We start from the raw sequence: 19,935 nt of genomic DNA, 5'->3' as shown, positions 1-19,935 counted from the left end.
CAAGTATAATTAATTAAAGCAAATAAACAAACAAGTATAATTAATAAACAAATATAATTAATTAAAGCAAATAAACAAACAAATATAATTAATAAACAAGTATAATTAATTAAAGCAAATAAACAAACAAGTATAATTAATAAACAAATATAATTAGTTAAAGCAAATAAACAAACAAGTATAATTAATAGAATATAATAAATAATAGAAGCAAACAAAACAAACAAAACAAAATAAAATAAAATAAAATAAAATAAATAAAAACAGAGTGCATGCATCCCTACGCTTTGTCTTTGTCTCAAGTCCCACAGCATAACTTTGCCGTCTCTTCCTCCTGTAACAGCAAGTGCAGCATTAGGGTGTATGTACACTGTATTAACTGCGCTTTCGTGTGCTGCTGCTCTCCAGATGAAGCGAGTTAAGCTGCTGCTGTCCCACGCACATAAACCGCCGTCAAAGTGCCCTGAAAGCAAACACACACACTTACAAACTGACTCCTGCTCCTGCTGCTGCTGCTGCTGCTGTGGAAGCTGCTGTGGATGCTGCTGCTGTGGATGCTGTGGATGCTGCGGATGCTGCGGATGCTGCGGATGCTGCTGTTGCTGTTGCTGTTGCTGCTGCTGCTGTGGATTTTGATGCTGCTGCTGCTGCGGATGTTGTTGTTGTTGCTGCTATTGCTACTATGGATGCTACTGATGCTGCTGCTGCACCAGCTGCTGCTGATGTTGCAGCTGGTTCGGTACTGCTAACTACGGTAGTCTCTAATTGCTGCATCTCTCGCAGCAGTAGTAAGTGCTGCTGCTCTTACACCTTTTGCTGCTGCTGCTGCTGCTGTTGCTGTTGCTGCTGCCGTTGCTGTTGCTGCTGCTGCTGCTGCTGACCTGTAAGTACGACATTGGGTGCTGCGTTGCTGCTGGAGGCGGCCATACACTTGACACCATGCTGCGTTTGTGTTTGCTGCTGCTTCTTTAGCTGCCCCTGCTGCAGTTTGTATATTTCTATTGTGCCGCTTCTCTTAGGCTCTTCACCAGCAGCAAAGCAGCAAATGCTGCGAGGGATCCAACAGACTGCATGCGGTAAGTACGAAACAGAAGCAGCAGAGTGGTTTACTATTTGAGGAGCATCTAGGGTGTCCATTGTCTCCTTTTGCTGCTGCTGCTGCTGTTGCTGCTGCTGCTGATGCTGCTGCTGCTGCTGATGATGATGGTGGTGCTGCGGATGTTAATGCTGCTGCTGTTGCAGGTCTGCAGTTTCTGCAGGTCTGCTGCTGTAGATCTGCTGCTGCGGGTCTGCTGCTGCAGATCTGCTGCTGCTGCTGGTTCTGTCCCTGCTTTTTTGTTGCTGTTGCTGTCTGTTCTATTTTGCTGCTGCTGCTGTCTCCTTTCTGCTGCTGCTGCTGCTTCTGCTGCTGTCTCCTCTTCTCTGTAGGTGTCTCCCTCAGTTCTTGCTTTTTAATGCTTCTCTATTTATTTATTTATCTATCTATTTATTTATTTATTTATTTATTTATTTATTTATTTATTTTTGTCTGTGCCGCGTGTGTCTGTCTCTGTCTTTGTTTAGCAGCAGCGGCTCTCTCTCTTTTTCTTCTTCTTTTTTTTTTATTTTGTTTAAATTAAAACAAATAAAATAAACATAATAAAACAGATAAATAAATATATTAAAGCAAATAAATAATTAGTATGAAACAAATAAAGTCGCTACACGTTACTATAGCGGAGCCTTCAGGTGTACGCGCAGCTCTCTTATTTTTTCTGCTGTTAGCTGCTGCTTCTTCTCCATACAAACAAAACAACTATTCTATTTGCTGCTGTTGCTGCTGCTGTTGCTGTTGCTGCTGCTGTTGCTGTTGCTGTTGCTGTTGCTGTTGCTGCTGCTGCTATTGGTGGTCTGCTGCTAGCAGCAGCACCCGCACCTGTTTCCTCTGCTGGGCTTGAGGTGTACATACACCTGAATAGCAGCTGTGTTGTTTTAATGCATTTAAATAAAACAACAAATATTAAAATAACTGCAGCAGCAAACAGCAGCAGCAAGAGAGCGGAGGGGACGGCAGCAGAGTGGAGACACACACTCTGGAGACTGCCTGCTGCTGCTGCTGCTGCTGCTGCTGCTGCTGCTGATGTTTTTGTTTGAAGCAAAGGCATATTCACTTAAACATTTGCAGCAAATAAATAAAATAATAAATAAATTTATTTATTTCCTTTTATTTTATCTTTTAAAGATGTCTTCTGACTCAACAACCCACAACTCCGCGTAGGTGACCTCTCCCTTTCTGCTGCTGCTGCTGCTGCTGCTGCTGCTGTTGTTGCTGCTGTTGCTGCTGCTGCCGCGGTGCTAAATAAATAAATAAATAAATAAATAAAGACAGAGACAGAGAGATACGCCATCCAATGCTAACAAACGCTTTAACACCGCAGCAGCAGCAGCAGCAACAGCAGCAGCAGTATATAAACAAATAAAAAATATTAATAGCATAAATACACTATAATAATTAATAATAATAATAATAACAGCAATAATAATAATAACGCTAATTATATATATACATATATATGATTATATACGCAGTCCACATATACTTATTTATTTATAATATAAAACAAAAATTGACAATATAAACGTCAGCAGCAGCAGCAGCTGCTGCTGCTGATGTTGCTGATGTTGCTGCTACTGTCCACGGCACAGGGAATCTAAAGCAGCAGCTGCTATATATATTGCTGCTGCTGCAGTATTGCTGCTGCTGTTGTATTGCTGCTGCTGCACTATTGCTTCTACTGCTGTCTTGGTGCTATTACTGCATTGCTGCTGCTGCTGTATATTGCTGCTGATGCTGCATTGCTACTGCTGCTGTATTTTTGTTGCGGCCGCTGTCTTGCTGCTGCTGCTGCAGCGTTGCTGCCACAGCATTGGCAGTATAACTGCTGCTGTTGTCTCGCTGCTGCTGCAGTGTTACTGCTTCTGTAATATTACTGCTGCTGCTGTATTGCTGCTGCTGTTGTATAGCTGCTGCTACTGCTGTATTACTGCTGCTGCTGTATAGCTGCTGCTACTGCTGTATTACTGCTGCTGCTGCAGTTGCTGCTGCTGCTGCTGCATTGCTGTGGCAGCTTTATGAGGAAGTGCAGTGTAAATGGCTTTCGCAGCCAAAAGCATTTCCAAGTGTACAGACACCTGACGCAGCAGCAGCAGCAGGAGCAGCTTCTGCTGCTGCAGTTGAAGCTGCTGCTGCTGTTGCTGCTGCTGCTGCTGCTGCTGTTGCAGCAAATCAAATGGAGGGCCTATCGCACCTCATTTCTCCATCATCGGAGCTGTCTGTCTCCTCTTGCTGCTGCTGACTTCCTGCAGCCAGCAGCAGCAGAGCTGTTGTTGTTTGCTGCTCCTGCTGCGGCACAAATCTGCCTTGGAGGAGCTCGTGCTGCTGCTGCAGCTGTTGCTGCAGCTGCTGCTGCTGCGTCGCAGGCTGCAGCCGCTGCTGCAGCACCACAGCAGGCAAATCCACCAAATGGGCCTGTTGCTGTGGCTGCTGCTGCTGCTGCTGCTGCACAAAGAACCTGAAGTCGTTGTTGACTGTATGACATGAGGCAGCAGCAGTTGATGTTGCTGCTGCTGCTGCGCCAGACATACCTGCAGCTGTAGGAGAAGTTGCCGCAGACTGCTGCTGCGCGCCGTTAGTCGCTGCTGCTGCTGCTGCTGCTGCTTCACCGAGTGTATCGGCATCCCATTCTGTGTCTTTCTTGATTTCATCGAAGAAACTGCTGTTCCGCAGTGGAAGCTGCTGCTGCTGCTGCTGTTCCTGCTGCTGCTGCTGCTGCTCCAGCGGGAGTGAGGAGCAGTGTGTGGAGAAGCTGCTGCTGTGTCTCACACTGTACAAGCCTTCTTGCTGCTGCGGTTTGCGGTGCTGCAGCTTTTGCTGCTGCAGCTGCTGCAGCTGCTGCCGCATCTTCTCCGGCCACAAATACTCGCAGAGGAATGGGTTTGCTGCAGCAGCAACCGCAGCAGCAAGATCGGCTTCAGGCTTGGCTTGCTGCAGCAGCTCCGCCCGCTGCTGCTGCAGCAGGAAACCCAGCGGGGTGCCTCCGTTGGCTGGGGACCTGCTACTGCGTGTGCTGGTGCTGCTGCTGCTGCTGTCGCTGCTGCAGCAGCGGCATGCACTGCTGTTGCTGCTGCTGCTTGTCGAGCTGCATCTGCTGCTGCAGCAACCTACGGAGCGTCGCCGCAATCCCCCATCTGCAGCAGAAGCGCAAGACACAAATGCTGCCTTTTGATATACTAGCAGCAGCAGCAGCAGCAGAAGCGGAAGCGACTATCGAGCAGCAGCAGCACACAACCAGCAGCAGCAGCAACGATGACAGCAGCAGCAAGTGAAGCAACCGCAGCAACCAGTAGGCAGGCGTTATGAAAGAGTGTGCAGTGCTGTTGTTGCTGCTGCTTCTGCTTCTGCTTCTGCTTCTGTTGCTGCTTCTGCTGTTCTTACCCATCTTCCAGTGTTGCAGCGAGCCTTGCTGCTGCAGCGTGCTGCTGCTGCTGCTGTCCTCAGCTGCGTCTTTGAATGCCCCTTCAGACATACGGCACACACTGCGCGGCTCTGCTGCTGTTGCTGTTGCTGCTGCTGCTGCTGCTGCTTCCTCTGCGCGGGCAGCAGCAGTTGGAGACCAAGACGCAGCAAGGGAGCACCGCAGCAGCTGCCGCAGCGGAGGCTGCTGCTGCTTTGCAGAGCAGCTGCGGCGGTAGAGCCCTAAGACGCACTGCAGCAGCTGCAGCACAGCAATCAGCAGCAGCAGCAGCGTAGACAGTGAAAGTTTGCCTCTGCACAAACCTAGACCAGGCTCAGCAGCAGCAGCAGCAGCAGCAACAGGCACCAGCAGCAGCAGCAACAGCAGCAACAACAGCAGCAGCAACAATAGCAGCAGCAGCAATAGCAGCAGCAGCGTCGCGCTGCTGTTTACGTACAGCTTGGGCGAGACACGGCTGGAAGGTGCCCGTTTGCTGCTGCTGCTGTTGCTGCTGCTCTGCAACAGCACGCAGCCACCGGCCCCCTTGCACTGTGAGGAAGCAGCAGATAGAACGGATAAAAACAGCAGTTGTGTATTTGCTGCTGCTGCTGCTGCGGCTGCTGCGGCTGCTGCGCTGCAGCAGCTGCTGCCCTGTGCTCAGATGCTGCAACAGCAGGATTAACAAAAGCTGCAGAGTGCTGGTTGCTGCTTCTGGCATCAGCTGCTGCTGCTGCTGCTGCTGCTGCCTCCGCCGCAGCCGGTGTCTTGCTATCTGCTGCGCGACGCTGCTGTTGCTGGGGCTCCTGTGGCTGCTGCTGCTGCTGCTCTTTCGCCCCACATGCCTGCTGTCAGAAGCAGCAGCAGCAGCAGCAGTTGCTGCTGCAGCCTTTACATCCACGTTGCATGCGCTGCTGCTGCTCGTGCTGCTGCTAAGGGACTCTGCAGCACCAACACCTGGCGCGTCAGCTGCAGCACTGGCAGCCGCTGCTGCTGGGAGTGTTGCTGCCCTCTCTCTCTGCTGCTGCTGCTGCTGCTGCTGCTGGTGAGAGGCTTGTGGCTGCTCCTTTTGCTGCTGCTGCTGCTGCTGCTGGTAAGCGCGCGAGTTCAGCAGCAAAGGAAACAGCCCCTCAGGGTCCTGCAGCAGCAGCCAACATGATGTCCGCAGCAGCTGCATGCGCAGCAGCGGGTCCTTGGCTTGTCTATGACGCAGCAGCAGCAGCAGCAGCAGCTCCTGCAGGTGTGCAGCAGACAAACGCCTCCGATACACCCCAACTAGCAGCTCCCACAGTGCTGCAGCTCGAAAGGAGACAGCAGCAGAGACATCACAGCGTGCTTGGAGGCAGCCTGCAGTGTACATAAGGAGGTTGTAGAGGGGCACCTGCTGCTGCTGCTGCTGCTCTTGCTGCTGCTGCTCTTGCTGCTGCTGCTGCTGCTGCTGCTGCTGGTCTACCACCTCCGGCGCGCATACAACAGCAAGAGCTACGCAGCAAATGCCTTCCTGCAGCAGAGCTTCATCATCTGTGCGCAGCAAAGCTGACAGCAGCAGCTGCAGCACAGCAGCAAATGTGCTGCTGCTGCTGAGAAAAGCCCTCGTCTCCGGATCTGCTGTGGCTCCCACTACTGCTGTTGCTGCTGCTGCAGCTCCCGTTGCTGCTGGTGTTGCATGCTGCTTCTCCGCGTCTGCAGAGACTGCTGCTGGGGTCGGCTGCTGCTGGCGCCGCTGCTGCTGCTCTTGCTGCTGCTGCTGCTGCAGATATGCTGCTAGGAGACAGCTCGAAAGCGCCTCGATAGCAGTGCACACCTCGTAAGGCGAAACTACAGGGGAAGGAGAAGCAGCAGCAGGCCGTGCTGCTGAAGTCCCCGCTCCCTCTGCTGCTGCTGCTGCTGCTGCTCCTGCTGCACCTGCTGCTGCTGCTCTTTGCCGCTGCAGCAACGCCCCCCGCTTCCTGTCTGCTGCAGCACACCGCTGCAGTCGCTGCGCTAGTGGCGGCAGCAACGCGCGGAAGAGCTGCACGCTGAAAACAGCAGCAGCAAGGACAGCAAGAGCAGCAGCAGCAAAGGAAGCAGCAGCATAAGATTAAACTAAGACACACTGTCCAGCAATAGCGGCAACAGCAGCAGCAGCAGCAGCACCACGAGAAGCTACAAAGCCCCACACCCCCCAAAAAATTGCTGCTCCTCCAGCAGCAGCAGCAGCAACTGGTGTAGCCTCCGCGGAAGCAGCAGCCATAGCAGCAGCAATAGCAGCAGCAACAGCAGAAGCCACAGCGCCAGCCACCGCAGCAGCGCAAGCGGTAGCTGCCGCACCAGCAGCCGCAGCAGAAGCCGGAGAAGCAGCAGCCAGAGCAGCAGCAGCAGCAGCAGCAGCAAGGAGTTGCAGCAGCCTCACTTGTGTCGCTGACAGACAACAGCAAGGATACGAAAGAGGCTCTGAATAGAGGGATTGCTGGGGGGGCGTCGTGCTGCTGCACGCAGCAGCAGCTGCAGCAGCTCTTCTAGAGAGCCCTCAAGGCAGAGCCGCTGCAGCACAGCAGCAGGAGTCACCAGCAGCACACGCTGCAGCAGCAGCAGCAGCAGCACCAAATAACTGGAGTCTCCGTTTAAGCTCCGCAGCAAACGCGGCACGGACAGCAAGAAGCAGCAGCAGCTGCTAGCAACAAAACCCTCATCCTTGCTGCAGCAGACGAAGGCCTCGAAAGCCACGCAGCCGCACAACCTGCAGCAGCAGCAGCAGCAGCAGCAGCGCAAGCAGAATCAGCTTACAGCCCTTCCCACAGGCGCAGTACCCCTCCCGATCCTCCACTTTCGCAGCAGCAGCAACAGCAACAGTAGCAATAGCCCGGGCCAGAGCAGCAGCAGCAGCAGCAGCATCAGCAGCAGTTGGGTATACCTGAGAAGCATAGGGTTCTTGTCGCCGCAGCAAGCCCCTAAGGCGAGGCGGGCAAGGGTCTCAACTTCTCCTGCATATTTGCGGTGTACGTACACCCGGAGCGCACAAGCCAAGAGAATGCAGCGGCAGCGCAGCAGCAGCGAAGGGATAGGACCTGGTGCTGCTGCTGCTGCTGCTGTTGCTGTTGTGTCTGCTGCTTCTGCTGCTTCTGCTGCTGTAAGCACATGTGCAATGCACTGTACGGATGTCTCTAATGCTGCTCCTGCTGCTGCTGCTTCCGCCTGTGTGCACCCCACTGCCCATAATGCTGCCTGAGAAGCAACAGCAACAGCAGCAACAGCAGAAGCAGCAGCAGCAGTTCGCGGCGGTTGAGGCGACGGCAGCGCATGCAAAACGCACGGCTAGCGGCAGCAGTAGCAGCAATATGCAGCAGCAGCAGCAGCAGAGGCACCAACAGAAAAACAGCAACAACTCCAACCTGAGCAGCAGCAGCAGCAGCAACAAAAGCAGCAGCAGCAGCAGCAGCCTCACCTCTGTAAGAGACCACCATGGGAGTTGCTGCTGCCGGCGCTCGGCGCTGATGAGCAGCAAAGAGTGTGCTGCTTCAGCAACAGAAGCAGCAACAACTTTCCGAGCTGCAGCAGCAGCAGCAGCACTTGCTGCATGATGAGCCCTTTCTTCTGCTGCGATGTCTCCCCAGCTGTTTGAGTGCGCGCACAAGCTGCTGCTGCTAACAGCCACGCAGCACTTGCTGCTGCTGCAGCAATCCGCAGCAGCAGCAGCTGCTGCTGCCCTGTCGAATGCAGCAGGACTCCCTGCGAATTCACCAGCAGCAGCAGCAGCATGTCCAGTTGCTGCTGCTGCGTCTCTGCAGCAATCATGAGAAGCAGCAGCAGGTGTCTCTAGAGCATGCAGCAGCTGCAGCACCACACGGCGCACAGACTGCCCAGCGAGCGCTTCCTCCTCATCGGCTTCCTGCTGCTGCTGCTGCTGCTGCTGCTGTTGCTGCTGCTGGTGTTGCTGGCGCCGCCACCGTCGTCTCGCGACTTCACCTGCTGCTGCTTCTGCTGCCGCTGCTGTTGCGGTGTCACTACAGCTCGCAGAAGAATAACCCAGATAATGCAGCTGCTGCTTGCTGTAGCCTTGCTGCTGCAGCAGCGCCTGCAGCAGCAACTGCTGCTCCGTTGTACTCCAATCTATGAAGCTGTTGGCGTTCTGCTGCAGCTGCTGCTCTTCTGCTGCTGACAACTGACAGTAAGGCAGCAGCAACGACAGCAGCAAAGTCAAACAAGGGGACGGCCTTGCTGCCGTTTCCTCTTCTGTTGCAGCACTAGCAGCAGCAGCAGCAGCAGCAGCAGCAGCAGCTTGCTGGTTCCCTTGTGCTGAAGGCACCGGCGCTCCATGGAGGCCCTCCGCTTCTGCAGGAGCAGCAGCAGCAGCAGCAGCTGCAGCAGGAGCAGGAGAATGCGCTGCTTCCTCGGTAGCCTCACGTGTTGCTGCTGCGGCTGTTCCTGCTGCTGCTGCTGCTGCTGCTGCTTCTGGCTCTAGCAATAGCGCTCTCGACTCAGGGAGACGGGCGCATTCTATAAAAAAGCAGATACACTGTATAATGAGGCAGCGGCCCGAAGTGCTGAGGGCATTGGAGGCTTCTGCTGCTGCTGCTGCTGCTGCTGCTGCAGCTGCTGCTGCTGCAGAGGTCTTGTTGGTGCCCGTATCTTGCTGCTGCTGCTCCTCTTCCCCCTCCTGCAGCAGCAACGCTTCGTAAGTGCAGAAGTATCGCTGCAGCAGCAAAATGCATGCATCTAGCAGCAGCGGCGCCACAGAAGCAAACTCGCTGCGCAAGCAGCCCTCCCAGCTGCTGCAGCAGCGACGCCCCGCTGCTGCTGCTGCTGCTCCTGCAGCAGCAGCAAACGGAGGAGCAGCCTTCAGGCAGGCCTCCGGCAACAGCAAACTATTGCTTTCTGAAAGAGTAGCAGCAGCTGCTGCCGTTCCCGTTGGCGGTGCTGCTGCCGCCGATGCTGTTGCTGCTGCTGCTGCCGCTGCTGCTGCTGGCGCTGCACCAGACAAAGGCGACTCTGGCGAAGCAGCAGAAGTGCTGCTAGTTGCTTCCGATGGGGCATAAAGACATCCCACCTCATCAACAGCAGCAGCAACAGCAGCAGCAGCAGCAGGTGCAGGTGCAGCAGGTGCCATGTCTGTTTCGAGTTGGGGGAGAAACGCCTTGCTGCTGCTGCTGCTGCTGCTGCTGCGAGGACGAGAAAGACGAGCAATGAGGACACAGCAACGGAGTGTCTGTACAGCTACCGTTAGGTGGCTCCCGTCTGTGAGGTGCATGCAGCTGCAGCGCAGCAGCAGCAGCAGCTGCTGCACCAAAGGGCGCAGGTGCTGCAGCAGAGCTGAGACCCAGCAGCAACTGCTGCAGCAGCAACATTGCTGCTTGTGCGCCTGTGCAGCCTCCAGCAGCTCTACGTACACCACCAAGCTAGCTGCTGATGTTGCTGTGTCCAATCGCGGCTTCTGCAGCAGCAGAAGCAGCAGCACCAACAGCAACGGCATGAAGCAGCAGCAGCAGCAGCAGGTGAGGCGGCAGCAGCAGCAACAAGCAGCAGCAGCGAGATGCCGCAGCAACAGCACCAAAGCTGACCCACAGGAAAAGCAACAGACAGTAAAAGCAGAGGCTGCAGAAGCATCAGCAGCAGAAACAGCAGCAGCAGCAGCAGCAGAAACAGCAGCAACAGCAGCAACGAACCTCAATCTGGAGTCGTCTTCGCGTCCGCTCAACAGCAGCTAAATGCGCAGGGGCAGCTGCTGCTGGGGTGCCCTCAGCAGCAGCAACAGCAGCAGCTGCAGCAAGCATCCCTGGTGCCAAGACGAGGTTATAGGCCTGCCCTCCCGCTGCAGTTTGCTGCAGCAGCTGCAGCAGCTGCTGCAGCCGCTCTTGCTGCAGCAGCAGAAAGTTGGGGCAGTCTCGCAGCAGCACCTGCAGCAGCCGCAAGGACGAGTGCAGCACGAAGCGCGCAGAATCGTATGCAGGAGCCTCATCTGCTGCTGCTGCTGCTGTTGCTGCTGCTGCTGCTCCTTCTGCTGCCTCGGCAGCTGCTGCCCGCCGCATCAACTCCTGCAAAACGCCACAGCGCAGCAGCAGCAGCAGCAGCACAAACACCGAGGCTTGAATCTAATACTGGCTGCAATCCGTCTTGCTGCTGTTGCTGCTGCTGCTGCTGCTGCTGCGGTTCTTCTTCGTGCTGCTTCTCGTTGCTGTTGCTGCTGCTTACCATCACCCGAAGCAGAGTCCGTTCAGTTAAGCTTTCTGCTGCAGTGCAGCAGCGCTGCCTTGAGTAGCAGCAACTAGCGCCAGAGCCTGTAGCAGCAGTACCTGCTAATGCTGCTGCTGCTGCAGCAGCTGCTGCTGCACTGTCCGACGGCGAAGGCTGCGGCCCTGTAGGCAAACCCCCCGTTGCTGCTTTAGAGCTGTTTGCTGCTGTTGTTTTTGCTGCTGCTGCTGCTACCTGTGTTGCAGCTGCTGCAGTGGCTGCTGCTGTTGCTTCGTCGGGTTGATGCACAGGGGTGTCTGCTGCTGCTGCTGCTGATGCGGATAGTACAGATGGTGCAGCAGCAGCAACAGCAGCAGCACCCGCTAGAGACTGCTGCCTGCACGTAGCGCTCGTACTGCTGCTGCTGCTAGTGCTGCTGCGAGGTGTGCTAGTGCTGTCTGCTGCTGCTGCTGGAAGCAGCTGCCTGCGCCTGTGCAAGCTCTTGCTGCAGCAGCAGCAAGGGTCTGGAGTTAGCTGCAGCAGCTCGCTACAGTTGCTGCTGCTGCTGTTGCTGCTGCAGGAATGGCTGCTGCAAGAAGCACATTGCTGCTGGTAGGCCAGCAGCTCTGTCAAGACCTTATGCAGCAGCTGCTGCAGCTGCTGCTGCGGATGCGCTGGTGCTGCCTGCAGCAGCAGCAGCAACGCAGCTTCTCTCTCGTTGCAGTCAAAGGAACCCCAGCGGGGCCCCACAAGCTGCCGCAGCAGAGAAGCACACAGAACCTGCAGCAGGAAATCGCTGTTGCTGCTGTTGCTGCTGCTGCTGCTGCTGCACGCCGCAGCAGCAGACTGCAGCATCTGCTGCCCTCTCTGAGAAAAGATGCAGCAGCAACCTGGCGCACTGCACAAACATATCAGATGCTGCTGCTGCTGTTGCAGCGCTTGCTGCTGCTGCTGCTGCTGCATGAGGCTTGCAGACGGCGCGTCCGCGCAGCTGCAGCTGCTGCCCGCGTCTCGTCTGTGCTGAGCAGCAGCAGCAGCAGCAGCAGCAGCAGCATGGTAGCAGGAGTGCGAGAAGACAACACAATTGCAGCCACAAACAGCATATGCAGTAAGCGCTAGCAGCACCCCAGGCGACTCTGAGCATGAAAGAAAGACAGCTTCGGCTTGCTGCTGCTGCACTGCATCTCCCCCTAGCAGCTGCTGCAGCAGCGCCTGGCACTCGCGCAGCTGCTGTTCGTACATCTCGGTGCTACTCCGGCCAGCAGCAGCAGCAGCAGCAGCTGCTGCTGCTGCTGCATCTTCTTCCGAACTGCGGCTATCATCTGGACGGTCGCTCGCTGCAGCAGCAGCAGCAGCTGCTGCTGCTGCTGCCTCACATGAAGCTGCCGCTGCTGCTCCCGCACCTGGCGCTGTTGCTGCAGATGCATATACGCACGAGAGGCGAGAAAACTGCAGGCAGCAGCAGCAACTGCTGCTGCTGCTGCTGCTGCTGCTGCTGCTGCCCTCTGCGGAGTTCCATAGGAATGGGGCCTTCGACTTCAGTGTTCGCTTCTGTGAAGCAGCAGCTGCAGCAGCTGTTGCCGCTGCTCTAACAGCAGCAGCAAAACTAAAGGAAGGCTGCTCATCTTGCACCGTTGTTGGTGCTGCTGCTGCTGTTGGTGCTGCTGCAGCACCAGCAGCAAGGGCGCCCTGGTCTGTGGCTGCCCCCCCGAAGCGCAGCAGCGGCTGTAGTTGCTGCTGCTGCTGCTGCAGCTGCTGCTGCATTGCAGCAGCTGCTGCTTCTGTCGCTGCTGCTGTGCGAGCCCCAGCAGCAGCAACAGATAGCTCAGCAGCAGCAGCAAACTGCACAGCAAGGCCCAGCAGGACCCATTGAAGACTGCAGCAGCAGAAGTTCAGCAGCACCAACTGTAGCAGCAACACCTTAAGTGCTGCTGCTGCTTCTGCTGCTGCTGCAGCTGCAGAGCAACCACCGGACTGCTGGGGGCCCCTAGCCGCGCCGAGGATAGTAGGGCAGCAGCAGCAGCAGAAGCAGCAGCAGCAGGAACGCCAGCTGCAGCAGCAAATGCATCAAATGCTTCTAATTGCCCAAACTAAAGAAGAGTTAACTGGTAATACGGAAGACATCCAGCAGCAGCAACCGCTGTTGGCAGCAGCAGCAGCAGCAGCAGCTGCTGCTGCTGCTGCTGCTGCTACTGGGCATGCACGGGGTGGGTGGGACTGTGGTGTTGCTGGTTGTCGTCAGCAGTAGCAGCAGCAGCAGCAGCAAAAACAAGAAATGAAACACAAATAATGCGAATTGCTGTATTTTCTTCTGCAGCAGGCCTTCGCGCCGCAGCAGCTGCAGCAGCAACTGCAGCAGCAGCGACGACAACAGCAGGAGCAGCTGCTGCTGCATGGCCAGCTGGCTTGCTGCTGGCCCCCAGCAGGGCGCTAACTTGTGCTGCAGGCATCCACTCTTTCATCTGCTGCTGCCGCTAGCTTGCTGCACCTCCCCCCTTAGCAGCAGCAGCAACAGCAACAGCAACAGCAGCAGCAGCAGCAAGACACGCTGCGCCTGCTGCCGTTAGCTGTAACAGAGCAGCAGCAGCAAACCCCCCTAAGAACGATGAACTTAAACAGCGATGCCGCATCCAACATCCACAGCAGCGGGGCCGCTGCTGCCTGAAGGGAAGCAGTTTGCTGCTGCTGCTGCTGCTGCTGCTGCGGCTCCTGGATGCTGCAGCAAGCGCAACGGCAGCAGCACTTGTAGAGACACCGCCGGAGGCAGCAGCAGCACCTGCTGCGTCCACTCACAGCCGATGCTGCAGCAGCAGCGGCAGCATCGTCGGGCAGCGAAACCAGCAGCAGCAGCTGCAGCAGGATGCTGCAACGCTGCTCTCCACAGGCAGCGCAGGCTGCAGCAGCAGCAGCAGCAGCAGTGCCACAAGGTTGCTGGAGGTTCTGCTGCTGCTCTCGTTGCAATGGACTCGGCTGCAGCAACCGACACGCAGCTTATTGCGGCTGCAGTCGCCCGCGTGCTGCACCTCCAGCGTCAGCAGCAGCAGCAGCAGCAGCAGCAAATACATGCCGCTGCGCCTCTATCTCTCCTTTCATCGCAGATGGATGCCCTGCTGCTGCAGCACGGCATACCCCCTTCTTCTGCTCGGGGGACCCTGCTGCAGCACCTCCTGCTGCAACACTGGCCTGTGCTGCAGCAGCAGCTGCAGCAGCAGCAACTGCAGCCGCCCCTCCAGCAGCAAAGCATGCCCCATCAACCGCCGCCACAGGAGCAGCAGCAAGACGGCTCAGCAGCCCCACGCCTTACTCTAGAAATTGTCGCCTATCATCCTCCACAGCAGCAGCAACAGCAGCAGCAGCAACTGCAGCAGCAGCAGCAGGGCCTGTCTAGGCTTGAGAAGGCCTGCGACGGTGTGCTGCGGCAGCAGGCGCGACATGCGCTGCAGCTGTGGCACTCAGCAGCAGCAGCAGCAGGTGCTGCTGCTGCTGTAGCAGCAGCAGCAGTGGAGCGAAAAGCTAACTCCTCTCTGCAGCGGAGCGTGCTGCAGTGCTGGGTGGCAGCAGCAGCAGCAGCCGCAGCCCGCCGCCAGCAGCAGCAGCAGGAGCAGCAGCAAAAGGAAGCAGCACTTCTCCGCCTCTGCCGCTTTATTCGAATGCGGGCATCGCAGGAAGCGCTGCAGCACCTGCAGCAGCAGCTGCTGCTGCTGCAGCACTGCCAAAGCAGCAGCAGCAGCAAACGGCTGAAAGAGGAGACATTCCGTGCATGGTTCTGTTGCTTCCTCCCGCAGCAGCGACGCCTGAAACAGCTTGCTGCTGCTGCTGCTGCATTAAGAGAGCAGCGGCAGCAGCAGCAGCAGCAGCAGACGTGGCACGCGTGGAGGCAGCAGCAGCAGCAGCATAGCGACAGCAACGCTCTGCGCCTCCGGCTATTTGCTGCGGTGCAGCAGCAGCGGCAGCAGGAGCAGGCGCTGCTGCTGCTTCAGCAGCACAGCCGGCAGCAGCAGCGGCTGCGTGCTGCAGCAACAGCAACACAGCGGCGTGCGTCTAAGCAGTGCAAGGAAGAAGTTATGAAGGAGTGGGTTTCTGCTGCAGCAGCAAGCGAACAAGAAGCTGCTGCTGCAGCACCGCAGCAAAGCGCAGCAGCTACGTTGGCAGTTGTACGCTTTGTGATGCTGCATGCGCAGCAGCAGCAGCAGCAGCAGCAGCAGCAGCGGCAGCAGCGGCAGCGGACGCTGGCCCAGGCTCTTCAGGAGATCAGCAGCAAGAGACAGCAGCAGCCTCTCCCTTCTCTTGTTTTGTTGCTGCTGTCATACGTGCCGCTGGAGCTGCCTATACACCCCAAGCGAATGCTGCAGCACGCACCAGCTATTGCGGATGCGCTGAAAACAGTATGCTGCTGCTGTTGCCGCTGCTGCTGCTGCTGCTGCTGCTGGCTCTGCTGCTGTTCCTTTTGCTTCCGTTTCTGCATTGACAGGAATGCCGGTGTGCTGCTGCTGCTGCTTCTGCTGCTGCCATTGTCCTGTGGGGAGTAGGGGCTGCACCAATTTGCTGCTGTTGTTGCTGCTGCTTTTTTTTGCGGTTGCTGCTGCAGGAGCTCCTGCATACATGCCTCCGTTCGTGGCGGCAGTGGGCTGCTGCTGCTGCTGCTTTCCGGCAGCAGCAGCGGCACCGTTTGCTGCGTCTTGCATTTGAGGCGATGGTTTCTGTTACAGCGCGGCAGCAGCAGCTGCAGCAGCAGCAGCAAGCAGCAGCAGCAATCAGCAGCAAGCTCCTGCTGCAGTCTGCCTGGAAGCAGTGGCGGCAGCGCTGTCTTCGCTACTCATCCTTCCGGCAGAGGTGTCACGCCTTGCTGCAGCAGGTGTGCTGCTGCTGCTGCTGCTGCTGCTGCTGTTGGTAATGGTGTTGCTGCTTCTGTTTGTGGTTCGGGTGCTGCTGCTGGAGCTGCTGCTACGCTGTCGTAGTTCATGCTGCTGCTGCTGCTGTTGCTCACCTGGAGCTGCTGCAGCGATGTGGGTTTGTTGCTGCTGCAGCGTACAGTCTCCCTGCTGCAGCGAGCTGTCTGTGGCTGGCGCGCCTTTGCTGCTGCAGCAGCGGAGCAGCGGCAGCGCGAAGAAGCTGCTGCTGCAGTGCTGCGGCGGCAGCGGCTGCAGCATCTCTTCGGTTTGCTGCAGCTTGTCTTCAGGGTGAGCTCGACCTCTCTCTCCACAGCAAACTCCCAGCTGCCCCAAAGCCTAGCTAGCTATTTGGCTGACTAGCTAGCTAGCTAGCCAGCCAGATAGCTAGCTATGTAGCTATCTATCTATCTATCTATCTATCTATCTAGCTAGCTAGCTAGCTAGCTATCCTTCTTTCAATCTAGCTAGCTGTCTACTTACCTATGTATCTATCTATCTATCTAGCTAACTATCTAGCTGTATTTTTTCTAGCTAGCTAGCCAGCTAGCTGGTCAGGCGGCTTCTTCGCTAGCTAGCCAGCCAGGGTTAGCTAGCTGGCTAGCTAGGAGGAGGAGTGTTGCGCTTGCTGCGGTCCCTTGTGCCGAGATGCTGCTGCTGCTGCTGCTGCTGTATTTGCTGCTGTTGCTGCGCTGCAGAAGCACCGCCGCGCTGCTGCTTGCAAGGAGGCCTCGGCGCTGCTGCAGCAGAAGCATTTGCTGCGGAAGGCCTTTTGCTCGCTCCGGGCAAACGTTGAGTTAGTTCGCTGTTGCTGCTGTACTTGCTGCTGCTGCTGCAGCTGCTGCTGCTCCAGGTGTTGCTGCTGCAGCTGCTTCTCTCTTGCGGGCACCCGCCGGCTGAGACCCATCGCCTCTGCTGCTGCTACGGCTGCTGCTGCTACCACTGCTGCTGCTACTGCTGCTGCTGCTGCTGCTTGTTGCATGCAGGGAGGAGAGGAAGCTCCGGGAGGCTCGGCGCGTCTGTCAGCGGCTGCAGCAGCGGCAGCTGCTGCGACTGTGGTGGACGATTGCTGCTTCTGCTGCTGCGCTGCAGCACATGGCGTTGCTGCTGCAGCAGCGGCGGGAGCAGCAGCAACTGCGCCGCCTCTTTGCCTCCTGGAGAGCAGCAGAAGGCCGGCGGAAGGCGCTGCGGCTGCAGCAGCAGAGGGTGCAGCAGCAGCAGCAGCAGCGGCTGCTGCAGCATGCCATGAGCCTGTGGAAGCAGCAGCTGCAGCAGCGCAGACGAGCCGCAGCAGCAGCAGCTGTATTTGCTGCTGTGCGGAATCGCCTGCTTCTGCGCTATGCCTGGGAGGCCTGGCAGCAAGCAGAGCGGCTGCAGCAGCAAGAAGCACTCCTGCAGCAGCAGCAGCAGCAGCGCAGAAAGAAGCAGGTGCTGCAAGCGTGGATGTCTCTTCTTGTGTCTGTGAGGCTGGTGAGTTGCTGCGCATCTCCTTATTTTGCTGCTGCTGTACTTCTGCTGCCTCTGTGGGGTTGCTGCTGCAGCGCAGCTGTCGCTGCTGCTGCTGCTTCTGCTTTGTTCTTGCTGCTGCTGGTCTGTTGCTGCTACCTCTACACTGTAGCTGTTGCTGCCTCCCTTTTGCTGCTGAGTGTGGCTACCATTGCTGCTGCTGCTGTTGCTGCAGCGGGTGCTGCATGCACGAGGGGTCGTGCTGCAGGGGTTGCTGCTGCGGCTGCTGAGTGCGTGGAGACAGCGTGCAGCAGTGCGGCGTTGCGGTTTGCTGCTGCGGCAGCAGCGGGAGAAAGAGAGGCTTGCTGCGGCCTTCGCCGGCTGGCAGCAGCAGCAGCAGCAGCAGCAGCAAAGGAAGCTCCGGCTGCAGCGGGGGCTAGAGTTGCTGGAGCAGCAGCAGCGGAAGCGACTCCTCAGCGCACTGCGCCGTATGCAAGAAGCAGCAGCACGCAGCCCTCTGGAGCAGCAGGCGGCGGCAGCGCTGCAGCAAAAGCAGCAGCGGCTGCTGCTGCAGCAGACGTGGAAGCGTTGGCAGCAAGCAGCACGGAATCAGCAGCTGCTGCTGCACTTAGGCGACCTTGCTGCTAGAAGCAGGGCGCGCCTCGCGCTGCAGCAGCTCCGCATGCATGCTGCAGCAGAAGCAGCACTGCAGCGAAGTCTCCTGCCCTTTTATGAGAGCAGCAGCAAACTGCTGCTGCGCCGCTTCTTGCTGCAGTGGGCAGCTGCTGCAGCGCGACAGCAGCGCCTGCAGCAGGCTGCAGCAAGCGTCGTGCTGCAGCAGCAGCAAAAATCCAAAGAAGCACTGGGGAGGTACTTTAAGGCTTGGTGGGTCCTGCTGCAGCAGCAACAGCAGTAGCAGCAGCACCACGTCTTGCTGCAGCAGCAACAGCAGCAACAGCAGTAGCAGCAGCACCACGTCTTGCTGCAGCACCAGGCACAAGCCCCCCTCACCTGCCCTTGCATGCTTCTGCTGCTGCTGCTGTTGCGGTCTCTGTTGCTGTTGCTGTTGCTGCCTGTCTGCTCTGCAGGAGAATAGCAGCTCGTCTTGCTGCTGCTTCCCGTCGCCTTGCTGCAGTGGAGGAGAAGCTGCAGCAGCGCGCCGCTTTTGCTGCACTTCGGCTGCATGCGAAGCATGCATCGGTGCTGCTGCTGCTGCTGCTGCTGCTCTCACGAGCCTCACGGTTGGCGTTGCTGCGCTTTGGCTGGCAGCAGCTGCTGCTGAGCTGGGAGAGAGGGAAGCAGCAAGCGGTGAGTTCCTCCCTGCAGCAGCAGCAACAGCAGCAACAACAGCAACAACAGCAGCAGCAAACTGTCGCTTGTGTTGTGCTGCCGTTGTCTTTTTTCAGCTGCAGGCTGCTGCTGGGCTGCAGCAGCGGGAAAAGAAGCTGCAGCAGCGGGTGTTTGCTGCCTGGCGTGAGCAGCAGCAGCAACGGCAGCAGCAGCGAGAGAGGAAGCAGAGGCTGCTGCAGCAGCAACAGCAGCTGCAGCAGATGTACCAAATGCGGCTGCAGCACAGGGTCTTAGTTGCTTGGCTGCAGCGGCTGCTGCGACCCCTGCAGCAGCAGCAAACAGCAGCAGCTCTCCAGGAGAGGTGCAGCAAGAACTTGATGCTGCAGCTCTTGCAAGCGTGGCGGGCTGCTGCAGCAGCAGCACAGCGGCGTCGGCTTGCTGCCGGTGAGGAATCCCTGCAGCAGCTTGCTGCTGCAGCGTATCCTGCTGCTGGCGCTCTTGCTGCTGCTGCTGCTGCTGCCGAAGTTTTCTCATAGTTGGCGCGCTGCGCGGCCGTCTTTCTGCTACTGGGGTTATATCTGCAGTTGCTGCTGCAGTTGCTGTTCCTGCTGCAACAATCCTGCTGTTGTGAATATTCGTGCTGCTGTTGCTGCTGCTGCTGCTGCTGCAGAGGCGGTGCGTGAGAAGTGCATGATGAGGGCTCTTCGTCAGAACTTTCTCTGTTTGGAGAAGACAGCGCGGAAGCAGCAGCTGCTGCGCTTGCGGCTGCTGCATGCGTTGCTGCTGCTGCCGCTGCAGCTGCCGCTGCTGCCGGCCCCCCCCACAGCAGCAGCAACAGAAGCAGAAGAAGCAGCAGAAGCAGCACCACCACGTCTGCCGCTTGTCCCCCGTGCCCTGCTGCAGTCTCTTGCAGGCGAGTTGGCTGCACCTGAGCAGCAGCAGCAACAACAGCAGCAGAAACAGCTGCAGCAGCCGACTCCGTCTACCGCAGCAACCGAGTCTGCAATCTGCCTTCCAGGGCAGCAGCAGCAGCAGCAGCAGCAGCAAGGCTTTTTCTCCCCACCCCCTTTACAGCTTCCAAGAGCCCGCAGCGCCGACAGCAAAAAGGATACGCATGCAGCAGCAGCAGCAGCAGCAGCAGGAGCAGCAACTCCCGGGGACTTGTGGATGTCGCAGGCCTCCACTGCAGCAGATTCTGATGATTTGCTTTCTTCTCGCCGCAGCAGCTGTGCAGTGCTGCTGCTGCTGCGCGAGCTTTCTTCTGGAGCAGCAGCAGCAGCAGCAACAGCAAATACAGAAGCAGTGGACGCATGCATAACTGCCTTTGAAAAGGATGGCTGCTGTCTGCCGCAGCAGCAACAGCTGCTGCTGCTGAGTCAATCAGTGCTGCTGCAGCAGCAGGAAGCAGGTCCTCTCGAGCTAGCAGCTGGCAGCGCTGCTCAGCAGCAGCACGAGCTCGCAATCTATCGCGGCAGCAGCAGCAGCAGCGGGACCAGCAGCAGCAGCAGCAGCAGCAGCACGCAGTGGAAGCTGTCGCTGCCGCAGGAGCTGCTAGCAGCAGCCTGGTATTCTGTGCGCTTGGTGCGTCGCTGCTTTCTTGTATGGGAGCAGCGCAAGGCTGAGGGTTTGCTGCAGCGGCGGCAGCAGCAGCAGCAGGTGCTGCTGCTGCGGAT

General features: G+C 57.5%; 2 protein-coding genes across 2 annotated transcripts in view; one reads left to right on the top strand and one right to left on the bottom strand.

Moving 5' to 3' along the window:
• Nucleotides 1–3,265: 3,265 nt before the first annotated feature.
• EAH_00025400 (hypothetical protein, conserved) lies at nt 3,266–13,099 on the bottom strand (the record flags this gene model as incomplete). The annotated part of the gene is made up of 8 exons (XM_013396642.1): nt 3,266–4,227; nt 4,475–4,754; nt 4,951–6,508; nt 7,384–7,694; nt 7,915–9,900; nt 10,133–10,501; nt 10,659–12,479; nt 12,842–13,099. 8 exons carry the CDS (start codon nt 13,097–13,099, stop codon nt 3,266–3,268), a joined length of 7,545 nt encoding a protein of 2,514 aa, XP_013252096.1.
• Nucleotides 13,100–13,435: 336 nt separating this feature from the next.
• Nucleotides 13,436–19,935, top strand: part of EAH_00025390 (hypothetical protein, conserved) — a gene marked incomplete at both ends in the record, with an annotated part of 13,178 nt that continues 6,678 nt past the window's right edge. Inside the window, 9 exons of the mRNA XM_013396641.1 lie at nt 13,436–15,022; nt 15,226–15,492; nt 15,665–15,817; nt 16,225–16,322; nt 16,513–16,996; nt 17,277–17,857; nt 18,061–18,172; nt 18,379–18,706; nt 18,933–19,843. Coding sequence (XP_013252095.1) covers nt 13,436–15,022; nt 15,226–15,492; nt 15,665–15,817; nt 16,225–16,322; nt 16,513–16,996; nt 17,277–17,857; nt 18,061–18,172; nt 18,379–18,706; nt 18,933–19,843 — 4,521 coding nt within the window. The remainder of the gene's footprint in view (nt 15,023–15,225; nt 15,493–15,664; nt 15,818–16,224; nt 16,323–16,512; nt 16,997–17,276; nt 17,858–18,060; nt 18,173–18,378; nt 18,707–18,932; nt 19,844–19,935) is intronic.

This window comes from Eimeria acervulina, genomic scaffold, assembly GCF_000499425.1.
Source record: "Eimeria acervulina Houghton genomic scaffold, Eah_scaff206, whole genome shotgun sequence".
Lineage (NCBI taxonomy): Eukaryota > Apicomplexa > Conoidasida > Eucoccidiorida > Eimeriidae > Eimeria > Eimeria acervulina.
Note: the sequence above shows the minus strand (reverse complement) of the source record. Positions and strands in the feature narration are given on the sequence as shown.